The 26,319-nt window shown below is 37.2% G+C and overlaps 1 protein-coding gene across 33 annotated transcripts in view; it reads right to left on the bottom strand.

Annotated features, from left to right (window-relative positions):
* The window catches only part of sox6 (SRY-box transcription factor 6), a 203,714-nt gene that overhangs the window by 112,253 nt on the left and 65,142 nt on the right, over window positions 1-26,319 (bottom strand). For all 33 annotated transcript variants that reach the window (XM_088611247.1, XM_088611249.1, XM_088611254.1 and 30 more), the window contains 2 exons: window positions 20,320-20,560; window positions 13,513-13,723 (listed from right to left, as the gene is read on the bottom strand). In XM_088611247.1, the coding sequence (XP_088467373.1) occupies window positions 13,513-13,723; window positions 20,320-20,560 (452 nt within the window). The remainder of the gene's footprint in view (window positions 1-13,512; window positions 13,724-20,319; window positions 20,561-26,319) is intronic.

Raw genomic sequence — 26,319 nt, 5'->3', positions numbered from 1 at the left:
CAGCAAGTTAAGAGACACAGTGCAAGAGAGCAATCCGCAGACCCAGAGAAGGAAGAAAAAATCCAATCAAAACTTCGTATACAGAGATGAGGAGCCAAGCTAAACCCATTTTCAGAGCCCCCAAAACTGCAATCTCCTCTAAAGCCGGAGAATGGCAGCTGGCAGAACAGCTGGTGAATAGGATTAATGTCAGAAGAATGAAATAAAACTCAACATATGTCCGAGCCTGAGGTGTTGGGAACTGTGCGTGATTGTGCCCCGATGGATGCCATGTGTACATCTGGATAGAGCCACTGTGCACTGCTTCTGTACTCCACAAGGTCACTTTTAAGAACTAGGACCATTTAATGCTTGGATAGCAAAATGAACTTTTTTCATCCCCTTTTGAAAACCGTATGTCCACAGAGATGCTTCATATGCTACTTTTCGTTCTTGATACTGGTAATTAGGGTTCATTCAGAGGGAAAAAAAATCTGCAGTGTACGAGGAAAAGCTAAATACACACCTTCTTCAAATTAAATCAAGACAGTTGGAAGCACACAATCTGCTTGAAATCTGTAATCATGCACAACACTAAAATAAATTAGGCTTTCCTAAAAGGTAAATAAATTAAAAGTAATATATTGAAAAAAAATGCACAACATAAAACTTCATACAATGCTGATGAGGGCTTCAACACTTAAGAATTTGAAGATGTGCATCAGAAGAGATATGCGGACTTAATTTTAATTTCTAATTTTCATTTGATGTCGGTAATCATTAGGGCCCACACACTGTAATAAATTATAATAATTTCACACGAGAATTAAATTACTGGGTACCTTGCAAAGGAGCCATTTTTTGGTGGGTACCCTATAATCTAACTGTCAGATATAAACTCTTTTCCTAATCAATGCTCCAAAACATTCACATTTATTCATCTATGTTAAATTAATAGAACTGTGTGGATAATGCAGCTAAAAGTGATCATTGCTGCTCTGAATGATTTACTAAATTAATGGGTGCCTCAGACTGTACAAGGACAAAAAGAGACTAATAGGATTCAGATGAATAGATTAAAATTTGCTGTGAAGCCAAGTGGCTCATGTTGTTACAGAAAGTTTCTTAAAGCAAGCAAAGCAACTTTAATGTTCTTAAAGTACTAAAAAAATACTAGGCAAAATACAGGTATTTTCCAATCAATCAGGAACTGAAAGGATATAATTGCAATGTACTCATTATAACAACAGTGTACAAATTATTCTCTATAGATCTAGTATTTCATATATAACATGGAAAAATGCATTCTATTGAATTCTTACTCCCATATTATTTTATCTCATTCGTTGTTGTCAAAATGAGGAAATAAGAATTATGTTTAATTCTCCAGGAATATAACAAAATTGCATCTAATTTAGTAAAAAGTATTTTGTGTTAATGAAATAATTTATTTCCCTTTATTGTTTCTCCTTACCTTGAGAGATTATTTGAGGACTATCTCTACCAACTATTGCACCTCACTGCAATAAGTGAAAACTAAATATATATTTTCTGATCAACTTATGTGTTTTTGCAGTATTTGAAACAGAAAATCTAATGGTGAGATGTGAGGAATATGATTCTTGCCAAGACTTTTTGTCTGGATCTGAAAAAGTACTAAAAATCAAACTATTCTTTCTATGGTTATTTTTTTAATTAGGGGTCTTGTCAACTGAGAACCCTGTGGCATGCTTAAGATGTACCAATTAAAACTGTTTATGCTCTGTTGCGATAGAATCTGTTTAATGTTAAAGTTCATGAGCTGACACATCTCTTCATAGACTGAAGGTCATTACTATTACCTTGATTTTCCATTCTTGGTAATAAAACTAGCATTTCCAAACTAATATACAAAAAGAGGCAAGAAAAATTAGAAATAATTACATTATGTGACATTCAAAATGCACCTTAACACCTTAGCACATTAAAACATTATGCTTCTACACAATTTCACTTCACAACACCGCACAATAAATATTTTTGGGGAAAAAATAAAAAATAAACACTATATAATATAATACATGGAAAACAGAATATCAGCAAATTATGAGCAGTGTTATTACGCAATGACAGCAATCATTATTATCCTAACATGTGGTATTGGAATTTAAATGTTAAGCAAAGCACATTTTTTGTTCTGTATTTTATGTTTCTCTTACTAGAGCAGCCTGGAGAGATCAAACTGACATGGTGAAGTAACCCTAGGTTAAGCATTCCAAGTTGCAGGAAGTCACTTCTTTACCCATCAGCTCAGGGACTAAGTGTGCCATTGTTCCAAAGGGGCTTCCGTAACAACGGGTGTCGTATTTGCTTTTAAACTGAAACATTCTCTCTTTCCAGTGTGCAGCACCATTGATGAAGCCCCTGTGTTTACAGGGAGAGAGAGAAGCAGAGCCTTTCAGAGTGTGCAGCAAATTCCAGAAAATAAAAATCTAGGGAGAATGCAGTTATGAGGCTATATTTATGTTACCCGTTTTAACGTCGTAAAACGCTGCCGCTCTGAATCTGCAACGTGAGATCACTTTAGGAGGCTCACTAGAAAAAAGAATGCAAGAATGACTGCTGGAGTGGTTCAACAACCAAATTACTAATTGAGACATTATGATAAGTGGTACTGTAGTTATGAAAAATGCTTGTGGTTCATTTCATTCCACCCCACCCTCAACAATAAAAATTCATTAATTAAAAACTGAACTCATAACTTTCACCAATCATTGCAACTTCATGGCATATAATGGATGCCAAGGTCCAAAAGCATATTAACCACTTGACCCCCTCCAACTTAAAATTAAACAAGAGCCACTCCCAAAGTGAGACTGTGTTCCCTGAATAATTGTAGTTCTCAGCACTCAATCTATGAGGAGCAATAAAGCACATTCCTATTTAATTCTTCTGACATCCTAATTTCAGATCTTGGCACATACAAAATGCGATAAAAAATGAGATATGTGTAACGACTAGAGGTAAGATATCATGCTGCTGAAGGGCTAAGCATCAAAGTCTTAAAATATATAGTTTGTTACTCAGATTAAAAACACAATGGCAGAAGGAAGCTAAAAGCACAGAGAATCCTTGAAGACATTATTTTAATGTTATTTTTTCTTTGATAAGTTTGTTAAATCTTTTACCAAGAGGCCAAAATGAATGACTTTAACAGACATAATTAATCATTTAAAAGTGAGGATTTTCCTACACTGCAGCTGAGCACATCAGAATGAAAAGGTTCAGGGAGTCGAATGTCTTTTAAAAGCCCGAGCTATTTAGTTCCACCATCACAACTATTTTTTTTTTGTGAGGAATGCAACAAAAGTCCTCCACAGGCTTGACGATGCCGGAGAGAAATGCTTTCACTAGGTGCAAGTCATATAAATCCACCAAAAAAACAACAACCTCTCCAGAGGTTAACAGGAACCCTACTGTGAGAACCACTGAGGACTGGGACTCTGTCTTCTGCAGTCCCAGCACTGGCACTGTTCCCGAAATCCCAACATCTGACCTTCCTTGCAACTGAGATCTCCGCAGATAAAGTAAAGCACGTCAACATCTGTTCCGGTTCACACCGATTTTAATTTACAAAAAGAGCTTTGCTATTTTCAGAGCAAGGGCTCCATAGCACAATGACAGATTTAGGACCATTAATGGGGTGGTGTTTTCTTGTGTGTCAGCGTTTTGCTCTGACTGTACTAACCGGATACTGAAGGGTCAGAGAAGACAGCAAGTCAATTAAAACTGTTGCAAGCACAAACCCTCCTCCCCACACCCACCCACACTGCAATCCCAAAACAAAAAGTTGTACATAAAGAGGGCAAAATTTTCAAACCTGCTCATTGTATTCCATCCCAAGTACAAATCTACAAATAAACCTTTTTCCATGTAATTGTATACCAAGAAAAGCGGGTCAGAAATTCTCCTTAGTTCATCGCAAAACAGAATAAAAGTAAAGGCTGACCAACAGATAATAGTAGTGCACTCAGGATTTGTCCTGCAAACACAAATTCTTGTTTTCTGACAATTACAACATGGTGCATGAATGAATGACACAATAGCGCTGTTGTGCTGAACTCAAGAGAGAGGCACAGAGTCAACAGCTGAGCTGAAGGAAGATGGGCAGTGGAATGCTATACAGCAGTTGCTAGTGTTGACTAGTCAGAATTTGAGAACTGTGAAGGTAATATGGATATTACAAAGAATGGCATATTGAAAGAACAGCTGCTTGCTCTACCATCTGAAGTTAAATCAATTTAAAAGTCTGTGTCACTAGTTTTTAACTCTTTCTAAAAGCTACCCCTCTGACCTTGTGAAAACGATGTATTAAATATCGCATATTAAATGTATAACTTACATTTAAATATACAAATATATATGAAAAATTGGTACCTGCAATTAGATAAGTCCTCTTAAAAGTTATATTTGGTATACTCCTGTGGCAATAAAACAAGTTAATATTTTGAACGTTAATATTTTAGATTTTGCAAGTCTTTGTGTGTTTGTACAATACAGCTTAATCATGAACAACGTGATTCTGAATTCCAAAATCAGCAAATAAACGTTTTGGAAAATAGTGTTCACACAAATGTAGAAAAATAATACTTCGAAGCCCATATTACATAGACTGTATATTGAAATCTAATTAATGGGAATTACGATTTTAATTTTTGAATTGTTGAATTCACTGGGAATCTAGTAGCCGGGTAATATTTTAGCAGCAGTCAGTGAGCAGAGGAAAGTCGGGTATCTTTTGTAACAGTTCACATGTCAGACTGGCTAAGTGCCCACAGCGTACAGCCGAAAAATCTATTTAACGTCTGCCTCACGGGGCGACATGAGGTTTGATTGGCAGAAAGCAGAGAGTGGCTTTTGATCATGTGTCCTAACAAGCGATTCCAGCTCATGTCTCTTCAGCGGAACAGCTCCCCATTACCTATTCAAACAAAAGTGACAGACCACTGCACTCCTCGTCGGCTCAGGGCTTGCACAGTGGGTGCAGCACTGGAGAAAGAGAGCCACTGATTAAATATATCACTTTTCTCAAGACAAGCAGGTTGTTGGAATCAAAGGTAGACAGAATAGAGCCAACATTATTAAAGGAAGAGGAGAGAGAGAAAAAAAACAGCAGTTGACTGATGTTCGGCCAGTATGTACTGCCTGAGGGATTCACAGACTGACAAGGAAGAAAAAGGAAGAGCGAAGTGTTTGAAGCAGAGCTCAAAATTTGCAGGTTCACCTCGGCCACCAGCCAAAAAATTAAAAACGGCTACTGGGTCTCAGTCTTCATTGCATATGCATGGAGTCAAGGGCTTGCACCACAGATCATTATAACAAAGATTCCTATTAATTAGGTGGGATAAAACAGAGCCAGTCGACAAGCTTGGCTTCTTTCTTCTGTATCGCCTTCCAACGTGGTGTTTCAGCTTGGTAACAGAAACGCAATCTCCCCATGTGTTACAATCCAGTCTCTTCCTGAAGTTCAATTCCAGAAAGTCAAAAAGGTAAAGGGTTTAAACTACCGAGAAAATGGGTTTACACAGAGCACAACAGTGCACCTATTGTAAGTATATTTTTGGGCAGAGGCTTCCCACTGACCACATATACTGGCCTGGCCACTCTTAGAACCATTTCAATGGTTTAATGGACCCAGTTCTCTCAATTGTTTTCTCTTTTCTCTTAATTGTTCTACATACATCTTATTTAAGACTCACATTAATCTAAATAATTAGCACAACACCGAAGGTGTTCCATATTTATATATTACATTACACAACTGCATCTTCTCCATGATGGTATTTCATGTCCCGCACAGGATTACTCAGTACCTTAGATCCAGAAATGAAACACCATGGAAGCAATTATAAACAGGAAGTGTAATCCACAAAGACAAACTGCAATTGTTGGAGCTGTTTGTGCCTATCACACTAATAATAACACTGTATATCACGTTTGCCCATTTCAATATCTCATGGCACTACAGATGTTACTGTACAGTATGTAAAAATTGTTTCATGGCTTATTTTGGCTCTCAGTAGTGAATTAGGGCCACTTTCTTCAATACTGGTCTACTTTGGGCAAAAAAGCTTGCATTGATTTGCCTTGACATTTAAGGAAAAATATAAAACTTTTTTTCTTTGGTTCCTCCACAAAACAATATTTAATTTGAAATTAGGTACTTGTTGAGCAGTGAGACAGACCACATTGTTAAATAACAGTTTTCTAGAATCCAGTCTTTTGATGTTGCCCCCACACTGCTAAACTAATCAGCTGAGAATCAATTTTCTGGCGCTCATTTTGCTCTAACTGTAAATTGTTGAGGTTTAGTTAGCTTTGATGAGATAGAGGTTATAAATAAATAAATGAAAAGCTTCATACGCATTCGTACTGAGAAAGGCAACAGATATTAGACAAGCTTGAATAATAGCCTAAGAGGAAATACTTTAACAACAGTGTTCACCCAATAATGTGTTACCCACTGCTTTGTTTCCTTAAGAACCTGAATTGCAGCTAGTTGGGCATCACCACACACCACGGACCTCAGACTGATTTCAGAAAATGGTAACATAAGACAATGAAAAAAATCTGTGCAGCAAGTTTTACTTTTATAACAATCAGAAATTCAATTTGATAGCCTTTTATAATTGTTTTCCGAAATAGGCAACAAAATTATAGTGAACTGAAGAGTGCTATAAACAAGATAAAGAACAACCTGCATACTGGCTACATTGTGTTCTGTCCAAAAAAATATGTATCAAGTACGCAGTAATTATACTTTGCTACAATCTTCTACTATTTAACATTAATACTGATAAAAGCCTGGGATTAAAATAAATTTTAATGAAGTACATGCACTTTTAAAAGAAAAACACTAAACATGACTATTAGAAATGATCTCTATCCCTCCTGCAGGAGTAACTGCTGCCTTGTGAATACTCATCTGGACTCACAAACACAAATGGAGGCAAGAGCCATCAAGTTTTAAGATGCGATCAACTACTCCGGAGTGTGATCTCAACAGGGGTGATCTCTTTCAAATGGGCTGGCCTGCCGTCACCCACAGCACCCCACTTCTGCAAGAAAAAATCATTTCCTTGAGCTAAAAAGAGAGGCTTCCACAGGCCAGACTGTAATTCTGCTGTTTGATGACGAACTCTGAATCCCTGCCACATATTTTACTGAAACATGTAATGCCGTAATTCAGACTAGCCAGGGTATAAGCATGGATTAGAAGATAACAAGCTTTTACCAGCAGCCAGAACAACTCCTGGCAAAATGAGAATGCTGACTAACTTGGCAGCGAGAGAGTTATACTGATGCCCAGCAAAGAGAAACGATGCAAACATACTGAAATGTTTCTCTATGCCGAAGTGCATGAAATAATGAATTCAGAAAATGGAGCTTGCAGAAAATAGAGGGGTGAGAAGTTTTCAGCTCTCTTTCATGCACAGAAATTCCTCTGGAATTGTCCTTTTCAGCAGCATCGTGTGAAGTGTCTGCCTGATACGAATGAACGATGTTCAGCAGAAAAGCACATAGAAAATGCAGTTGAAGCACAGCATAGAATTCCCACCCAAAAAAAACAGGAAGAATTGACACTTCATACAAAATTCTATAAAAGAATTCAGCGTATTGTAAACTTAGACAATCAATATACAGGTACTTGCAGAAATGCCAGTGCAAAAAAATGAAGTCCACTTGAACTACATATAAAAGAAGACCCAGCGACAAATAACGTTTAGCTCAATGTACTACTATATTGATTACTACTTAGTACATTACATAAAGTAGGACTAATTGCTTGTGTATCAAAAAGATTCACCTTGAATTTTTATTACAGATTATAAAAATTTTGCTTAATACTGACATTTTTACTCTGACAAGTGTTGTCTAGAGAGCTCTCAATAAATAATACATTTACAATATACAGTAAATAAACACTGGACACAATCGTTATCCCTTCCTCCAGTCAGCCCTAATAGAGCTTTTACAGCTAAGGTGACTATTCAGCTTAATGCAGTACTCAGTGCTGGAAAGCCATTTTCATTCATTACAGCGGTCACAAGCACTTAAAGCACTTTAAGAACCTGTTACAGAACAGCAGGAATGGAAGCAGACGTGGAGCTAACTACAGTGGCAGTGCTTGGTTCATGAAGGGAGCAAGAAAAGGTCATTTCAGTTAAGCAAACTTACAGCCCGCTTCTATTAGATTTTATTAAATTTGACCATAGCAATTTCTGCCTAAAATACACATTTAATTAACAATTTTATGCTCTCCATGTGATCCTGATTGCAGGGAGCTAGTTGCCCCAACCTGGAACCCGAGTCGATTTTATCTTGTCATCACCCCTGTCCAGATCAAAATCAGCAAATTTAACAAAATCCAAAGTTACTGGAACAAAACTGTTCATTAAATTGAGGGGGCCACATCCTCTGTGGGTCAGTCACTCGTGTGTATGGTTTTTGTCTGTGTAGTTCATCAAAAGATGTCTTTTTTTATATGGAAATTGATGCTATGGCCGTTTCTGCAATGAAAGCAGAAGACAAACTGGATTGGAACAACCCTGTAAGATGCTTTTGTGTTTTGTAACTTTGTGTAAATTATGGGCTAGTGGAAATTTGTACCCATTAGCTCTAACCACAGAAAAATTCCTTTATCCGCGTCACAACATAATATCCCTTTTTACTGAAAATTGTGCTGTAAGTGCTGCTTTATTCTGCTTTAGAATGACTGCCTTTTTAACATTGTTCACAGTGATTATAATCAACATTGCTATGTATTCACTGTATTGGACATACTCTAAAAAGCAAAATTCAGACTTGAATACCTTGTTTAGTCACTGGATTTTAAAAAATACTATTAAAAAGATGTGCTCTTCCTGAAAAAATGTTTCTCGATCCTTAATCTTTTAATGATAGAGATAATACTTACACCATTTCAGGGCAGAATATTTGTATTTAACTGTATATTTTATGTTGCATATGATTGGTGAAAATTATACCTTTGGTGCTTAATTTTCAGCAATTAGGAATTCTGATTCAGATCTCACCACCTGGCAAGCATAATGTCCTGCAGGTAACCTTACAAGATTATCCTGACTTGTTTTCACGAGTGCACCTCTTCCTATTCAGAAAACTTCAAAGCACGTTACTAAATGTGCCACAAAAGTGATTATTTACACCACAGCAAGAGGCCTCACACCCCAAACCTGTAAGAGAATCAGCCTTCCAAAAAAGAAAAAAGATGTGAAGAATGTACAAAATCTGCTGGAAAATCAGAGGTGTAGTACCCAAATACTTCTGGGCTCTCATCTCAAGTGAGCTGGAGCATTTCCCTTTAGGATATAAAACTAAAGGAGATTGCCTTTTACTACCTACAATGAGCTATGCTCAAGTGATCATGCCTCCATTTCTCATTACTGTAGTGTGTACCTGTCACAGCATAACAAGGCGACTACATTGTTAACACACCCATGGTTCCATAAACAACTGTACAAAGAGCTACCAGCACAGCGACAGTAAAAGGGGAACAAATGCTGATCTAATGCACTAAACCAAAACGTGTAGTCAGGGATATTGGTGACACGTGTTGTTCTTTAAAGCAAATACTTTGTACATACTGTAGACAGCTTTAAGATGGAGATGGGCCATAGTCAGTGAAGATCTTAATCTGAAGTTGTGTTTTGGTCAAGGCAAAGGCTTTCAAATGATCTTCATCTGTTCTTATGAATTGGTAGCTGAAAAAGGACAATGACATTTAGCAGAAAGCAGAAAGAAAACAGACACAGATTTTGGAGCCAGAACAATGAAAAGGAAGAAAATCTGTTTTCATCTTCCTGTATGAAAATTGGAGCTCATTCAGGAATCAAAAATAAAAATCTGTTCTGCTTTTTAAATACAGCCTGTAAATCTATCAAACGTTATAAAATTCCCAAACTAATTTCTTCTAACAAGAGAGTTTATTTTGATCGTGTGATGCAGGAGGCATAAGACTGGCTGAAGCTCCATTATTAACGAGAGATTAAAACAGCTGTACGCTGAGCTGAAGCACCCTCTCTTCCCTTTACAAACATACGGCCCTGGATTATAAGCAGCACTTGACCATTTAAATTACTGCAACAACCCGCTGTACCAGCTGGGCCTTATTATCATAACATCCATGCCCCCTCCTCCACTCTCTGCAAAGATTTCCAAGGAGCACGTTCTATTCCAAGTGCATGACAAAACAAAAAAGAAATAAGATGACAAAGAAATGCCATTACCATTTAAGACGCAATCACTGCATAACACAAACACGGCAGTTTTCACAGACATCTGCCCAATCCTGACTCCCTTTCAAAACAATGACTCCGCATTGATTAGGAACCAATAGAAAGGCAGGTGAAGGACAGGTCAAGGAGGGCAAAGAGACAGAAAATCTAATTTACAGATCGGAGGTACATAAAAAAGATGTATTTGTAGAGGTGAACCATTATCTCTTTTGATGTTTTTAGCCCGTCTTCCTCCTCCACGTATGCATAATTTCTAATATATAGAAGGGGTTATCCGGTGATAATACAGTATGAATGTGACCCCGTCAATGTCAAATGTTTAATATGAAATACAAACTTTATTTCTATGAAACATGAACATGAACACTTTCTGACATACATGAATATGGATCCTGACATAGGAGGAATGTTACTCATTTCATTACTCTTGGTTTTCAGCCTATAAAACAATCAAATGAGGTAGCTTTTACTTCAAGCAGGTTAATTAAAATGTGGCCATTTTCAAACAACTGTAAGGCAGGATACTGACACATATTTCGCATTAATCTATACAAAAACTTTCAAAGTAAAAAAAATCAGACAATGGCTGTGTCATATATAGTATGTAAGCACACACAAGGTATCTTGATTTACACAGCACTCCAAAACATTCTCACTGAATGACAGAACTATAAAGACTTTGAACAATGATCTGCATTCACTTTATGCTCCCTGAAATAAACTTAACTGGACAAAAGACTACAAACTTTTAAAAAATCACAAAAAATAGTTTGCAATTTTCTAAGACTTATTCCTGAAATAGATATTTAAATTATTTTTTGCACATCCCAAATTAATCCTTCAATTGTTTCATTTTTTTAAGATAATATCCCCTTTTTCTTTTAAATAATGTATTTTTCTCTTGAACATATTCTTATAGGGTTGGAAACTGCTGACAACTGGAATTTGAAAAAGCTCCAGTACCATAAAATGTTAAAGATTTGCGAGTGCCATTTTAAAAGTACAGATAAAGTGCTGCAAGGGCAGCATATATGTAAAGGCAAAAGGGTACTGTAAATAAAATTGGAAAAAAAAGACAAAAGTGAAGAATAGTAAAAGGGAAATGTGGTCTTCTATTTGTTTTTGGCAGCAAAAGTGAAAGCACAGGTTTGAAAAACTGTCAACACCAAGTAGGTTTCACATAGTAAAAAATGAAAGTATAAGACACAAACTTATTTTGATATCAATAGAGGAATTAAAAAACTATTCCACTAAACTATAATTTATTCCACTGATGAGCTGCTTAAGCTAAAAGCTCCCTAGACATTCAATGCTATTCGCAAGCCCCTGAAGAACTGTGCATTCGATTGTATGTTACATTTAAACCACTAATTAAGAATGGAGTAAATGTTTCAGATGCTGTTTTTTTCTGTTTGTTTTTTTTCTTTCTAATAGACATAAGGCTGCAAAAGTCTACACTGCCAGGCAGTGAAAGAGCAGACACCCCAGAGGAATGTGGAACTGAAGCCTACTCTTCTTGGAACAAGCCTATCCCTAATGATTAGTACTCTGAACAGCAGAGAGCTCACCCAACTGCTATCACTATGCATGCACAGAGACTGCCAGGCTATATATAAAGCTATATTTTACAGAACTTTCAAAGAGCTTCCACGCTTTACACCAGAAATTATCTTATGACAGGCTGGTACAGCATGATAAATGACTTTTGCACTTCAAATGATAGCATTATTAAATTAAAAAAAAGAAATAACACACATATCTTGGTGCTCAGAAATTATTTTAAGGTAATTTTGTGCATGTCCATATTCTAATTCATATGTGCATGTACACATGAATTAGCATGCCTGAAAAGAATATTTATTACAAAGGCTGCACACAGTCCTCAATATTTATGTTTAAAAAGAAGAATAAATAAAATTAAAACGAAGATGCAGTTACTGCTCGGAGCGAAAAAAACTTTTCTTTTGTGTTCCCAAGGTACAAAAACTCTGTTAGTGTTGAAAAGGAAATAAATGTACAAATGAGGAGGGAGTGATTGAAGGCCTGTGCTTTGAAATTATAAATATCTCAAGGTTGCTTTTTTAAGTCCAAGTAATATACCAGTTGAACATTCTAAACACATGTAAAATGGTTGTTTCTATAGTAACCCATTGACTACTTATTCCTATAATCACTGCCAACTGCACACTTCTCTAGTCCTATATACCCTTGCATAAAAAAGGTTTAATTTCACTGACCTTTTAGAAACACATTGTTAAAAGAAATGCAAGGAATGAAATTTTGTATCACTGTGTTATAAAAGTTAATATAATCAGAAAAGCCATTCTGTGAGAAAAAAGACACAAAATAATCCTTCCTTTATTTGTAAATTTGAATGGAATGAAAATCAATAGAAGGGATTAGTCTGCACAATATATGTGATCTTTAGAATAGTTCTGCAGTGAATTACTTACGCGATTTTGTGTTGGTGAAAAAGCTTACGTGAGAGATATTATGCACAAAACTAGTCCGTTGCATTCTTACAAGTGTTCAGAAATAAGAGCATTTCAACATTTTGAAACAACTCCACCTTCACTTAGGGGCAACATTCCACATGCACAAAAATGTATGCTTTTGGCCCAGTAGAACATGATTCTGTTATTGTATGATTTCTCCAAAATGTACATTTAAAGCATTAAAGTCAAAGAATACTTGATCATAATCTGTATTAAGATTAATAATACATTTTAGTATAATACAGTACGGCTGCCAATTGTCATGTAAACAAAACTCAAACAATCAAATTAAGTTAAAAAACATACAGTGCAGTGGATAGGAAGGTAGATTAAGAGGTCAGTAGATCGTGATGTAAACAGGTAATGCTTGAATTTGCTCTTTACTCTCAATTAGTAAAAATTACGCAGGCATAAGTATGATGCACAAAGCCTGGAGTATATGATCACAAAGTCCATTGATAAAATAAAAAATACATAATTATAATTATTTTCAGTTCTAAGAGAAGTGTTCTCAGGTAAATGTGACTTCCTTAATATTCGGTCACGCATTCTAAGGTCTTGGAAGTTTATTGGCTGCTTCATGCGACCACATTAAGCTGGAGTGTTTTGCCGCCCCATATTTGTCAGTCTGGAGTCGTTTCAGTGAGACTCAAACCGTGGACACATCTGCTGTCGTGTGGTACATACAGGCAAACCGCTGCCTCGGCCCTGAGAGCCAGCAGAGGAGCGGAGGCCAAACATACCGTCCTGCTCGGTCTTCGTCATCTCCTCCAGTTTCTTCTGCTTCAGTGTGTCCACCACGTCGGCGAGGCTTCCTTTGCGACGCTCGGGCGTCCCGAAGGCTGACCCGGTCAGGAGATCACCGCGTTCACGGGCCCCTTCCTCAGGCTTGTGTGGCGAGGTAGAGTTATTCCGGAAGGAGTAGAGGGAACATACTTTATTGCTGTCAGATTCCTGCGAAGAAGCACACAGGGGGCAGGGGTGGGAGAAAAGAAATGAATTAAGGCTCCACTCTCTCCTATTCAGAGACATTTCCACTTCAAGCGCTGCCCCAGGCCTGCGACTGTTGGCTGTTTTAGCTCCTCAGCTCCAGCTGAGCCAATTCAACTAGCCAATATTTCTGTGACTCTGTGAAATCCAAATTAAACCATTAAAAGCTGGACGTCGTACAGGATTTGTTTTGGATACCAAAGCAAATAATCCTGGCAAATATGGTATGGCAAAAATGACCTAGTGAAAAACACAAAATTCACAAAGATAACAGACAGAAGCCATAGTCTATTGAAAACAGTTAAACAATCTTTACCTCTCGCTCTTACACCTGCATACAGTATACACCTAGATGTGTGGTTTCATGTTTAACCTCCGGTCTTGGTGAAGTGGCTCACCAGCAGCAGGCTTGATTCATGCCTGTGGTCTTCAGGAGTTTGATCCTTGTGTGTTCACGGCCATAAATGCAATTAAAAATCAGAACCCAGAAAGTTGTGCTTCTCAACAAAGCAAAGCCATATGCAGCACCATGAAGGCGAATTCTTCTCTATCTGTGTACCCTGCTGGTAGTCACACATTACTATAAAATGCTCAAAAATTAAAGAAGGAGAACAAGAGACTGTTTTCGAGGGATACACAAATACATAGATATATATTTATTCACATAAACATATAATAAATAATTATTTACTGTATTTTTATAGCATATTTCTTTCCCAAGCACTGTACATGAAGCAGGTGATCCACTGGTAGAGCACATCCACCTGGGTGATAGCAGCAGCCATTATGCACCAGCAGCCTCCCCCCAGAATTAAAAAGACTAGTTAGGACCTCATTTTAATGCATCATCCAAACAATGGCATCCTCCTACAGCACAGCACTCCGATAGTCCGTCCGAGTTTTTTTAAATCTGGTCTACAGTGAAGAACACCACCTACTGGTCTACTCTACCTATACTACCTGCAGCAGCAACTTGGTTTTTCTTACAGTTTTCCTTGGTCTCCCATCCCATTACTAACCAATTCAGCCATATATCTTGTCTTACCTCTCATTCAACTGCAATGTGACCGGAGAAAGGACACTGAAATGGACAGTCCCATCTGCCATAGCACTGAGCTAATCAATATTCACAACCACAATTAATTGTGACCGCATGCTATTAACACACCCTAAACAGGGACTTAAAACTTCTTCATAAGATATAAAATACCCTTTTTTACAGAGTGTTAACTTCCAATTAATTGCATTCAACCAGAGCACAGTATGCAGTGCATTTTACTTAAAGATTAAATGAAAAATTTGAGCCTTTGACTGAATCAGAACAGAAGATTGGGATTTGAGTGGAACTGAAGACAACATCTTTGGATTTTCCTGCCAGCTCACTATATGTGCACCGCAAATGCATTGCAAATAAAGATGACCATACCATTAAAGTTAAAAGTAACATTCCTGTAAGGTAAATAAGTGAAGAAAGGTGAAATGGGGAAGTAAGTTGGCACTGTCCAAGCAAAGATAATCCTTCTAAACATGCAGGAATGCTGTAAGCTGGGAGAGAATGTCAGTGATACATTATGAGATTCATGTTTCACTCTCTGTACTATACAAAGCCCTGTTTCGACACCCAGTAGGTATGGGCTCTCAGTTACTCAGCCAAACCTCTCAAGACTCTTCTTCTGCCTCTTTCGTCTGGCATCTTCAGTGTAAGCCGGACTGCTTCTCCCAGCAAGAGAAAACACAGCTAACTTCTACAGTCGTATATTTTTTCATCCCTTCAACTTAAGAGCGGGCTTGCACACAGCGAAGCCCCAGTTTTTAATCAGCTGGCTGTGGTTCAAGAGGCAGCCCACACAGACACATGGCAGTGCAGTGGAGCCTGGTAATCAACAGGAATACCTTCCCCACTCCTCCCTGAGCTGCCCAGCGCAAGCACTGTAATTACAGCAACCATTCTGCCAGGCATCACTCATTTCTCTTTACTATTTTAATTTTTTTTCCAGTTTCCAGTCTCTGTTTAAAACTATGAAAAAAAGAAATGAAAGACACTGCATCTCCAAACAGGCTTAAATGAATTTCTTCTACCGACAGGTCCATCACGCTTAAAGTATCTTTCAGAAAAATACTAACCATAAAACCAAATACATCGCTAACAGTTTAGCAATTTACAAACACAGATTACTCACTACTTACAAAAATAAGGAATTTGATTAACAGGCCCTTAACTGGAAGATTTCCATTATCACTAAGGATAGGAGCTATTCCCACAGATCAGAGTATTAAAAATGCAACACCAAATTCTATTAAAAAAGGTGGATACAACCAAACCAGGGAACTATAGACAAAGTTAGTCTAACTTCTAGTACTGATAGCACTGAATCATAATTCTGTTAATGATACAGTGATATCACTGCACTGATAGTTACTCAGATCTGAACTACGAGAACCTTTATGAAATAATGGCATTTAAAGAGACACCTTGTGGATTTAGAAAAGAAAGGTCTTGTGTGATTCACTTACAATAATTCTTTGACTGTTGAATAAAGAATAGGACATAATATTTTTCTACAGAAAAGGAAAGGTAAAAAATCTATAGAATTCCACAATAATCTATGAACTTTGATTGCAAGCTGATTAAAAGAGAGGAACCAAAAAGCTACCTCATGAGATACAGACTAAGAAAAGGTGTTCCACAGGGATCCATTTTAGGCCCCTTGCTCTTCCTGTTTTAAATTAACATTTAAGATCCTGGTATAATTACACAACTACTTAGATCCACAGATGATACAAAAAACAGGGACTGAGGCAAATATAGGGGCAGCTGCAAACACTTTAACAAAATCATGGACTGTTTAAATACTTGTCGTTTGAAATTTAACATTTCCAAGTGATCCATCAGGAAGCAGGAACATAAACTATGCATATCACGTGGGTGTTTCTGAGCTGCAGGAAGCTACACAATAAAGGGGTTTGGGTGTTTATACAAACAGTGTGTGGAAGCAATCAATGAGATTTAGCCAAACTGAGAGGAGATCTTAAGTTTTGTAAAATCTAAAAATGAACTTTATGGAATTATTTCTCAGGTTCTAAAAGATAAATAAAAGATAAATTAAGTTAACTAACTAAATTGAATGCAGCAAAGGTCAAAATATATTAGAAAAGGTGAGATTATTGCAAAGGAGGCTAAAATAAAAAATAGTTCTAAAAAGCAAACTAATAGTGAAGATAAAGGTAAGGTCTCAAGACAATAATCAAAACTTATAGAAAATGAAAGGGATACGGCCAATGTAATAAATGATTTTAATACATTTAATGATATTGAGGAAAAAAGTTATCCAACCAAACCATGCCATGAACTAAATTATTTTCTAAGGACACTACTACCCATGGTTACACTACTTAATTATGGATCATAATCATAATTTCAGCCACCATGGAGAAAATGACATGGTTTTGTTTCGAATTTGAGAACCTGTTACTTGTGTGGTGCCTTGTGTACTATTTACAGATAGTCCATAAGCATCTAAGTAATTGTATTTATGGGTATTAATCATCTTTCAAATACGTGTGGTGGCTAAACTGTCCATTTCCTTTTGGCTGCATGCTGTGAATATAACACTAAATTAACCGCCAAAAACATTCACATTTACAATACATTTTCCCATAGTTTGTCCTCTTGTTCACGTTTCTCTGTTGATCCTGAAGGAGTCCACTGGCCCCCTGAAGAAATGCCACTCCCTTAAGAATTTTAATCACCCCCCCTCCCCATTAATTGTCTTATGTTGTTTTATGGGAGCTTTGGTAATAAACAGTGTAAACTATTAGGTTATAGCAACAGGTTTGCTTTCAGTGCATCTGGTCAATAGTGCTGAGGCCTCAAAGATGACAGGTCTGGCTTTTTTCAGTTCTACAAGACACTGAAGGACAGGCTTGAGGCTGCCAGATCACGTGTGACAGGCTAAATTGAGAGTGGAAATCATTTTGTTCTTTTCAAACTCAATAGTACAAATTATCCCTTTCAATTACTATTATTTTTAGTCTATTAGCCCCACACCATCTTGGTATGAAAGCTAGATACAATCTTACCAGGAATAATCATCATGCTTGTAATGTCAATTCTTCTATCATATATTATGTGTGATCACAAGATAGCTATATCATTCGTGGCTTCTGGGAGCAAGGAAATAAACCCTTGGAGGATAATGCAGCTCATGTCAGCTAACCAAACCTGACCTGCGTATCTCTGGGAAGTGAAAGGAAACCAGAGCATCCTTTGAAAACCCAAGGGACAAACAGGGAAGAGATGTGAACTCCACACTGCATGTGGTCCAGCCTTGAAAGCATGATCCCTGAGTACCTAACATACCCTGGGCTCTGCTAACTGCTGTATTTTCTTCGTTATAAAACGTAAAAGATTTTACTCCTTCTGTCAATCAAACAGCTCAAATAAGTAAATCTTCAGTAAAACTCACTAACAATTCAAATTCGTACAAAATCCATCCAAACATTTTCTAACCACCTCTTCCAATTCAGGGTCGCGGGGGAACACGAGCCTATCTTAGCAAGCAAGGGCACAAGGCTGCCACAGGGACGCCAGTCCACTGCAGGCCAGACACAAAGACAGACATGCACACACTCACACCAGGGCCAGCTAAGCCCCCAGTATGTCTTTGAACTATGGGAAGAGACCGGAGCAAACACGGGAAGAACACACAGACTCCACACCGATAAGACTCCAGGTCTGCAGTTTAACACAGGGCCCTGCTGTACCTCTGAGAGGCAGCAATGCTAACCAATGTGCCACTATCCTGCCCAAAAATCTTTTCAAAATATTCAACCAATTCCCACTTTCTCTAGAATGCAATTAAAGCGGCCAAAATGATAAAGCACCACAGCAATCTTCCCCTTACCTCCAATTTATAGCTCTATAAATTTACATCCTAGATGCTCAAGACTAAGGCTGTAAAGTCTTTAAATAAAACACCAGAAAACAATGAAAGTCTACTTCTTCTAGCACCACAGTCCTGCAGCTATCCAGGGTCATACTTAAGTAGCCTTTTTCTCAAGAATATTCTTATTAATTTTATTTTTCCTTGATCGGGTTTAGCTAACACCCTATCACATCCTAACGTTCTCAAATATAATTATCATAAGAAATAACAAAGACGAACAGATGAAAAGAATGCATAAATGCACTATTACATAAACAAATCAAGTATATTCAATGCAGTGTAGACTGATGAATTCATACGTTATCCACACTTATCTGTTGTGAGGTTGGAGGAAAAACTCCTGTTTTAAAACTTTAGTTAATTCATCCCCTATATGAAGGTATACAGATCTATAACATGAAACTGTTCTCTAACATCAACAAGGTTCACCCCCTACACAGCATTAAAACACCACAGGGGTGTAAGATTTCTTCAGCATTCCAATCTACAAACAATGAATCCCTATCAGGACTGTTCTCCTCCTTTAATGTGGCTGAGCACATGCATCTCTGCTGGGAACATGAGCACTGGGAGATCTCAGCAGACCACAGGGGCCAAGGCATCTTTGACAAAACAATCTCAAGGACTTTGTTTCTTTCTTTTCCTTGTGTTTATTTTTTAACACAAAACGCAATTCAATACATTTTGGAGTGTCAAGGATCTCAAGGCACTTTTGATGGCATAAACTTCAAAGACGAGGCTTGGCAAACTGGAAAGTCTTAAGCCTTAAGGAGCCTCTGCTGTCAATGTCCTTGGGAGGAGAATTCCATAAACTCGGAAGCTCAGTGACTTACCACCCTTTTGCTCAGTGACTGTGAAGTACATAAACACACCTACAATATGTTTCAGCACACTATCAAAGCTTTAGAGCAGTGATTACAGCATTTGGCACCAACATTATAAACAAAAATCATTATCAGTGATGATGAAATTATGTACGTTTCTCTACATCTGCAAATACACAAAGAGCACCGACAAATCCTCCTGCAAATTCCATCACCATTTCCACAGTTGACTGAAGTACTATTTTTTGTTAGTGCTGTGCTTTGGCTTTAGATATTGGTGTTCTAACGAATTACCGCGATGCAAGCAAAAAACAAAACACAGTGGATGACGACGTCGTCAATATGACAAAACCTAATATATCTGGCACAAATGCCAAAAAAAGAAGGCTAACCTTCAACACTAATGATATTTAGTGGTTCTGGTAAAGATATCAAGAGGGCATATAAAAGAAATAGCCAAGCTGCAGTCATCTGCAATGCTAAGAAAGATCATGATATATTTGTTACGCTAGAAGATGCTGAGGATTTCATTACCCAACTAGGGGGTCTTATTTCTGCAGCCTGGAGCACAGCCAGAAGCTAATTACAGCAACATCATTTGGGCAAGGTGAAAGCAGGAGTGCCTAAGGTCTCTGCATCAAGCTCTGATTTAGACTTTGTTGTTTTCTCTTCACGGACTTCTTGATGTGGTGAAGGAATCCGACTGAAAGTTTCGTTCAAGTGTCGGGGAGGTAGGGGGGAGGGAGTAAAGACATTCGGAATTCCGGGAGCTCCTGGCAGCCAGCCTTACCATTCGCTGTTGGGCGGACACCATGTTGTCCCAGTCGGAGTCTGGTGGGATGTTGGTGACGACGGTGGGCAGCTCCTCGGGGTGAGGTTTGTTGTGCATCATGTTGTGCAGAGGCAGCTGGGAGGCCATGTGGGGGTCTGCGCTCTCCTCCTTGTCCCAGGACACCCGCTCCTGGTTCATGCTGTCCTCTCCATCAGCGGCAGGGGCAAACGGAGAGGTGGCTTGCTTGGAAGACATTATTCTGGGGAAGAACATGAAGGCCAACAGACACCTCAGTTTACAAGGCTATGCAAATATTTTACAGCTCTTAGACAGTCAGGAGGACTATTTTCCACTATTGTAACGGCTTATCAATATGGGTTTGTTTGAGAGGAAAAAGTAAACTTAAAAAAACCTTTAAAAGCTTACTGTATCATTTAGCAATCTTTCGTTCACATTGAGCAGAATCTTGAAAATCCTAATCATAACATCTGCACGTAAGCTATACATGAGCAGCCAAAGTGCACTGTTGTAGTAGATAGTCACTCATATTTACTGATCAGATCTTTTTCAAACGGTTAATTAATTGAGCTATACATGAAGTGTTTTAAATCAGCCATACTCAGGAAAAAGTGGGCATGTGAAGTGATAATGCTATAGATAACAAATTTTCTTCCCAAGCTAGATTGGTTACCCCATGATTTTTAAATTAAGTTTGGTGAATTTCCTTTATGTAACTCGATTTTTATATGCGTCATCACAACAATAAGAGTGACATTTTGTAGTTTCCTTTTAATACATTACTCTCACTTTAAACACTGTACCAACAATTTACATATTCTGTTAGATTATTTTAATATGTATATTATGCATTGCTATTTGCAATAAAAATACTTGTAAAAAAAAACAAAAACAGTAAAATCAAGCCAAAATATATTTGTATTAGATTAAGGAAATGTTTTTGTATAATATTAAAAACAGAAAATGTACATGATAAAAACTACTTAACAAGTGAAGATGTAGATTAAATAATAAGCATTTTAAACCAGACATACAATTGAAAAACCTGTGTAATATCTCTCAATTTGGGCTTGAAATTAATTGATTTTACACAGCCAGCTACAAAATGCACAAGTCAGTTAATACTGAGCTTTTTTTTTCAAATTAGCAAACCATTAACTTTTTAGTACTACAGTATTTCTCCAGGCAAATAAATCCTGATTAAGCAGCTTGGAAATCAGAGCCTGGCTGTGGAAGACAAAATTTACAAATCTGTCACATGCTTTCATGAATATTACAGTGAAGGGAGCTCTTGAAATATCAGGTGCAAAGAAAAATAATTAAGTTAATTCCAATTTAAACAGTAGTTTTATGAGGCAGGCTGTGTTTCACATAGGATTTAACAGCTAATTCCACTTTTCTCACAATTAATGAGGAGGCTCTAAGACTGTGTCCTACAGTGAATGAAATTAATATAGGATCAACTAATCTAATTATGCTCTTCATATTAATAACCGTATTATATGGTTTTCCAACTGATTTGAACAAGAAAAGCACTTAAATCTGATTGCTTTAATTCGTCTGCATTTACCTTTTCCCTGTTTTCACTAGATTTTAAACAACTAAAAAATCACTTTAATGGCTGCATATGTTATCTAAGGCTCCAGCACATCATAGACACATTTATCAGAGGCCAGTTTTAAAACTGGTTTTCATCTTCCCATTTATTTTTAGGACTTCAAAGGGTCACATACTAAAAAGAATCGGCTGCTTTCTGTAAAAAATTTAAGCACTTTTCCAAATCATAGCAGAAAGCCCAGCACATGAAAACCATGGCTACTCAAGGCCAAGGACTGCAAAGCACTACTGCTGGACGCACAGTTAACACATCGCTGGTAAAGTGTGTAACGAAAGCAGCTCAAGATGTTTCAAAGTTTGTGAACATAAAACATTGACCGTACATTAATCTGTTTAGACATACTGTGCACACCATTTGCCTATTATCTATAGTTAAACTATCAAAGCAGATTATTATTCTGTATTGTAGTGTAAAAGAAAACACTTTTACTATATCGCCAAACATGATAAAATGCACTTTTATTGTAATACTACTGTACATTCCTATAATCTTCCAAGCAAGATATTACATTCATTTGATGTAGTGCCTCAAATGCCATAGGTCGGACATTTCAATGATTCTGTAGCTTTAAATGTATTTTGTTCACTACAGTTAAAGAGCTCTACTATCAAATACTATCAAAGACAACACCAAAACTGGGAAATACATTTTTGTTTTACCATAACACACACAAATGGACAACAGAACAAACCATAGTGTACCTTAATTACACACCATAGTGCAGCTGTACAAACAGAGCACGTCTGTCAGTTACTGTAGAGAAGCTTAAAGCTCGGTTTGTTCGCGTGGTGTTTTCTTAAGGAATACTGAGCCCTCAATTTTAATCAGCCAATAAATTGTTTCCTGTAATTATATTAAATAGAAAATTATCTTTAAATTGGTAGTGTTAATTGGAAATCAAAATTAAGAGCAAAGTTCAGAACTTACACGCTGAGTATAATTGTGTAGGGAAAGATTCAGCTCCATTTTTTATTAATGGCTCCAAAAAGGCAATTCTTCCAGTGCTCAACAGAGCTTCACTGAGGGCAAGTGAAACAAAGCACTTCTTTTGTATTACACAGTAAATCAAGTAGTATTATTTTACCTCTAAAATATTCAGTCTCTCAGGCACTTTTACCATACTCTCTAGCCATCACTGCTAACTGCTGGACCATGAAAAATGTCACAGGGAGCGAATGGGGCTTATTCCACTCTACTGTAACATGCGTCCACAGTAATCTTGTAAGAAAATGCAACAGATCTTCAGTGGTTTCTGTAACAGTATTTGTCAGGTTGAGTAAATAATTTATCACAAGTGCTCTGAGCCTGCATTCGCCGTATGCACAACTGAAGGGTATACAGCTCAGCTTGAATAGCAGTGCTTTGGCATGAACCCTGATTGAGCCCCTGTGAATGAAGGGCGGACAGGCTCTCAGGTCTGGAATGCCAGAGCATGAGCATAAGCTGGGATGATATAATGACAATACTGTACATGTATTCTGTAATAAAAAAATAGTGATGTAATGTTCCCTTTATGGCCCTTGAGTGACAGACAATGTAGCCCAATGTTTTAGTCACAGCCAAAGAAAAAATATTGACTCTGTCTTTCCTATGTGCCAGCATTTCTACAGTAGGGTCTCTAACACCCACATCACTATGTATCCCAAACCATAATGCATATACTGTGTAGAACCAAAAGTTAAGACTAGACTAGGGAAACAAAATGACTACAAAAAAAAACAAATAATAAAATAACACAGTCTTAACAGCAATTACTCAAATGACAGTCTCATTGTACTTGTTTGTACCTTGCAACCTGATACAAGTATGTACTTCTTCACCCTTATTAGTAATTGTCTGTGTTTCGCACACTTAAATCAAATACGTGCCTTTGTGTGTATCAAGCAGCAAAGTGGGTGGACCCTGAATAAACATAACACACATTCCTTACAAGAAATCGCTTTCCATGGTAGATCACACAATAACAATGGAGCACTAACAAAATCAACTGATCAATAGCTACATTTACTGCAGCCCTAGCTTAAGTCACAGCAGCTTATGTCTTTGAAAAAAAGGCCTATATTTAGCTGACAATATTGCAGTGACTATATTTATAGACCTTAAGAGTTAAGTTCTTTGACCAGAGCTCATATGCCTTGGAATGCTTTGACTCATGAATTGTTTCTGCTGATAATGTTTCATCACGCAACAACCTCTGTTTAATTGGTTAGCATTAGAACTTCAGAGATGGTTGCCTTTAAAGTCTTATGACTGAGCCATGTGTCTGTGGATATCCCATTTCCTCCCTATCGTAACAAGGTCTGACTTTCAGCTCATGGCCTCGCACTGTTGACCTTTTATAGACAATGGCAATAAGTAACTCCACACCACCGCCGTTAGCTGGATGTGTCTCCCTATTAATTACAGGTCACTTCAGGAAGAAAATATTAGCCTCTTGCTGCCATCACAGAAAAAAAAACAAAACAGGCAAGCCATTGTTTGAGAAAATAACTACAGGAAAATATAATATGGTTAAGGAATATTTCTCACAGCACTCTAAATTTCCAGGAATGTAGAATAAAGCAAGGAAAAGGCACAGAACAGAGGAAAATCAAGGAGCAGAAAATACCAGTTATTATTAAAAAGGAACAGCAAAAAGTACACATTTTCACAAAATATTTTGCTTTTTTTTTTCTTCGAGAGAGATAGAGAACTGTCAAAGAACGAACCATTTCAAAATGTGTCATAAATGTTTTGCAGACATAAATATTATGGAAAGAACTGTTCAGAGATTAAATGTGATTTATAGTATGGTATGCTTTTAATATACGAGGGACTTAAAATTATAGCAAGAGGCCTGTAAATCTTTTACAGATAAGACAAAAGTTGTTTAATCCACATCTGTGTGCTTTACAGAAACCTTGCCACTGATTAGTAAGCATCTGACAAAATCCATAGCATTAAAGTACATGACAGCATTTGACTGTAAGGGAAATGTTATTTTGAATTAGACATAGCCAGAAAATGTTGCAGAAAATGGTTTTAAAACAGTGTCCATTGCTCTTCACTACGAAGTAGGACAAGCGTAGTTGCAGAAGCTTCAGAAGCTAAAAACTACTGTATAAAGACTAAATGAAAATGATTCTCTGTGTGCAGAGGTTCTGTATTTTTCAGTAGGATTCTGTTAACAATTTCTACCATATATCACTGTGGTAAGAATCTACAAACACAAAGTCATGTCATCAGGTTCTTTTTTCCTTCTCTCTTTTTGCACATAGTGGTTTCCCACTGAACCAACAGGATCACTTTTTGTTTTCAAAGCAGACATACAGTTGCAGGGCTACACAACTGGAACGATGTCCGACACCTATCATCAATTTCCACTTCTTTACAGAAAAAACTTCAAAGTTTTTTTCAAGGTTGAAAAGCGACTTTCCATAGAAGTCTCCATGTGGCATATTTATTATTTAATGACGGAGGATGAGGCCGTCATAAAAGCAAATATGGAAAATGCAAAAAACATGAGCCAAAAATTAATTAACCAACAGGTGGAAATACTGTGGCTTGATAATAAATCTTAGCAAGACTATTATTTATTTAAATGTGATTAAAGCTGTATTTATTCCAAATGAAAAGGAGCACTATTACATTCTTTGACCTTTCTGTTCCCCTAGATAAACATGCTCTCCTGGTCCTAGTGCACTGGTATGTCTGCATGGCCTAGGTCTCTTTAAAACACCAGCAACTTAAGAGCTGAAAGAAGCTGTTAAATTAGTCCAATTAAGCCAACAGCAAGCTGATTCAGGTTGGCAATTGCTGAGTTGGATTAAAAACTGCAGACAAAAGCAATCACACAGGGTTAGGACTGGACACCCCTGTCCTACATTTTCTGCAGCAGAAAATCATAAAATTACATTTGATAAGCACCAACTAACCACACAATATTTCTGGTGGTTCCACAAAGGTAAAAAGTATAAATCTGCATAAAAGCTTCTGTAAATATTCAATAATTTATTCTCATAAATAAAATATGTTTAATTCTTTGTAAAAGTATCTTTACTAAAATACTTTTTATTTTTTCAAGATGTGCTTTTAAAAAGAACTGAAATGATTGGGAGGACAACAGCGTGTTTTCTCTTTCTTAAAATGAGCTTTTCTGGTTCACACAGATGACAAAGCGTAAATCTAGGGGTCTCCTATGTAACAGGATGCTGCTACCTGACAGCTCCCTGGCTTGAAAATTACCGTGAGAGTCACTTAGATTAAGCACAATTAAATTACCACCTTCCATTGTGACAGCATCATTTTACAGATCTCCATGGATCATGCTTAATCACCAAGAGCAAAACACAGAAGTTGTCCTGTGGATTACAGATATATGACCTATAAATACAGGCCATTAA

The sequence above is a fragment of the Lepisosteus platostomus genome, chromosome 18 (assembly GCF_059453375.1).
Source record: "Lepisosteus platostomus isolate fLepPlt1 chromosome 18, fLepPlt1.hap1, whole genome shotgun sequence".
In the NCBI taxonomy this organism is placed as follows: Eukaryota; Metazoa; Chordata; class Actinopteri; order Semionotiformes; family Lepisosteidae; genus Lepisosteus; species Lepisosteus platostomus.
This window is presented reverse-complemented; position numbering and strand designations above follow the sequence as displayed.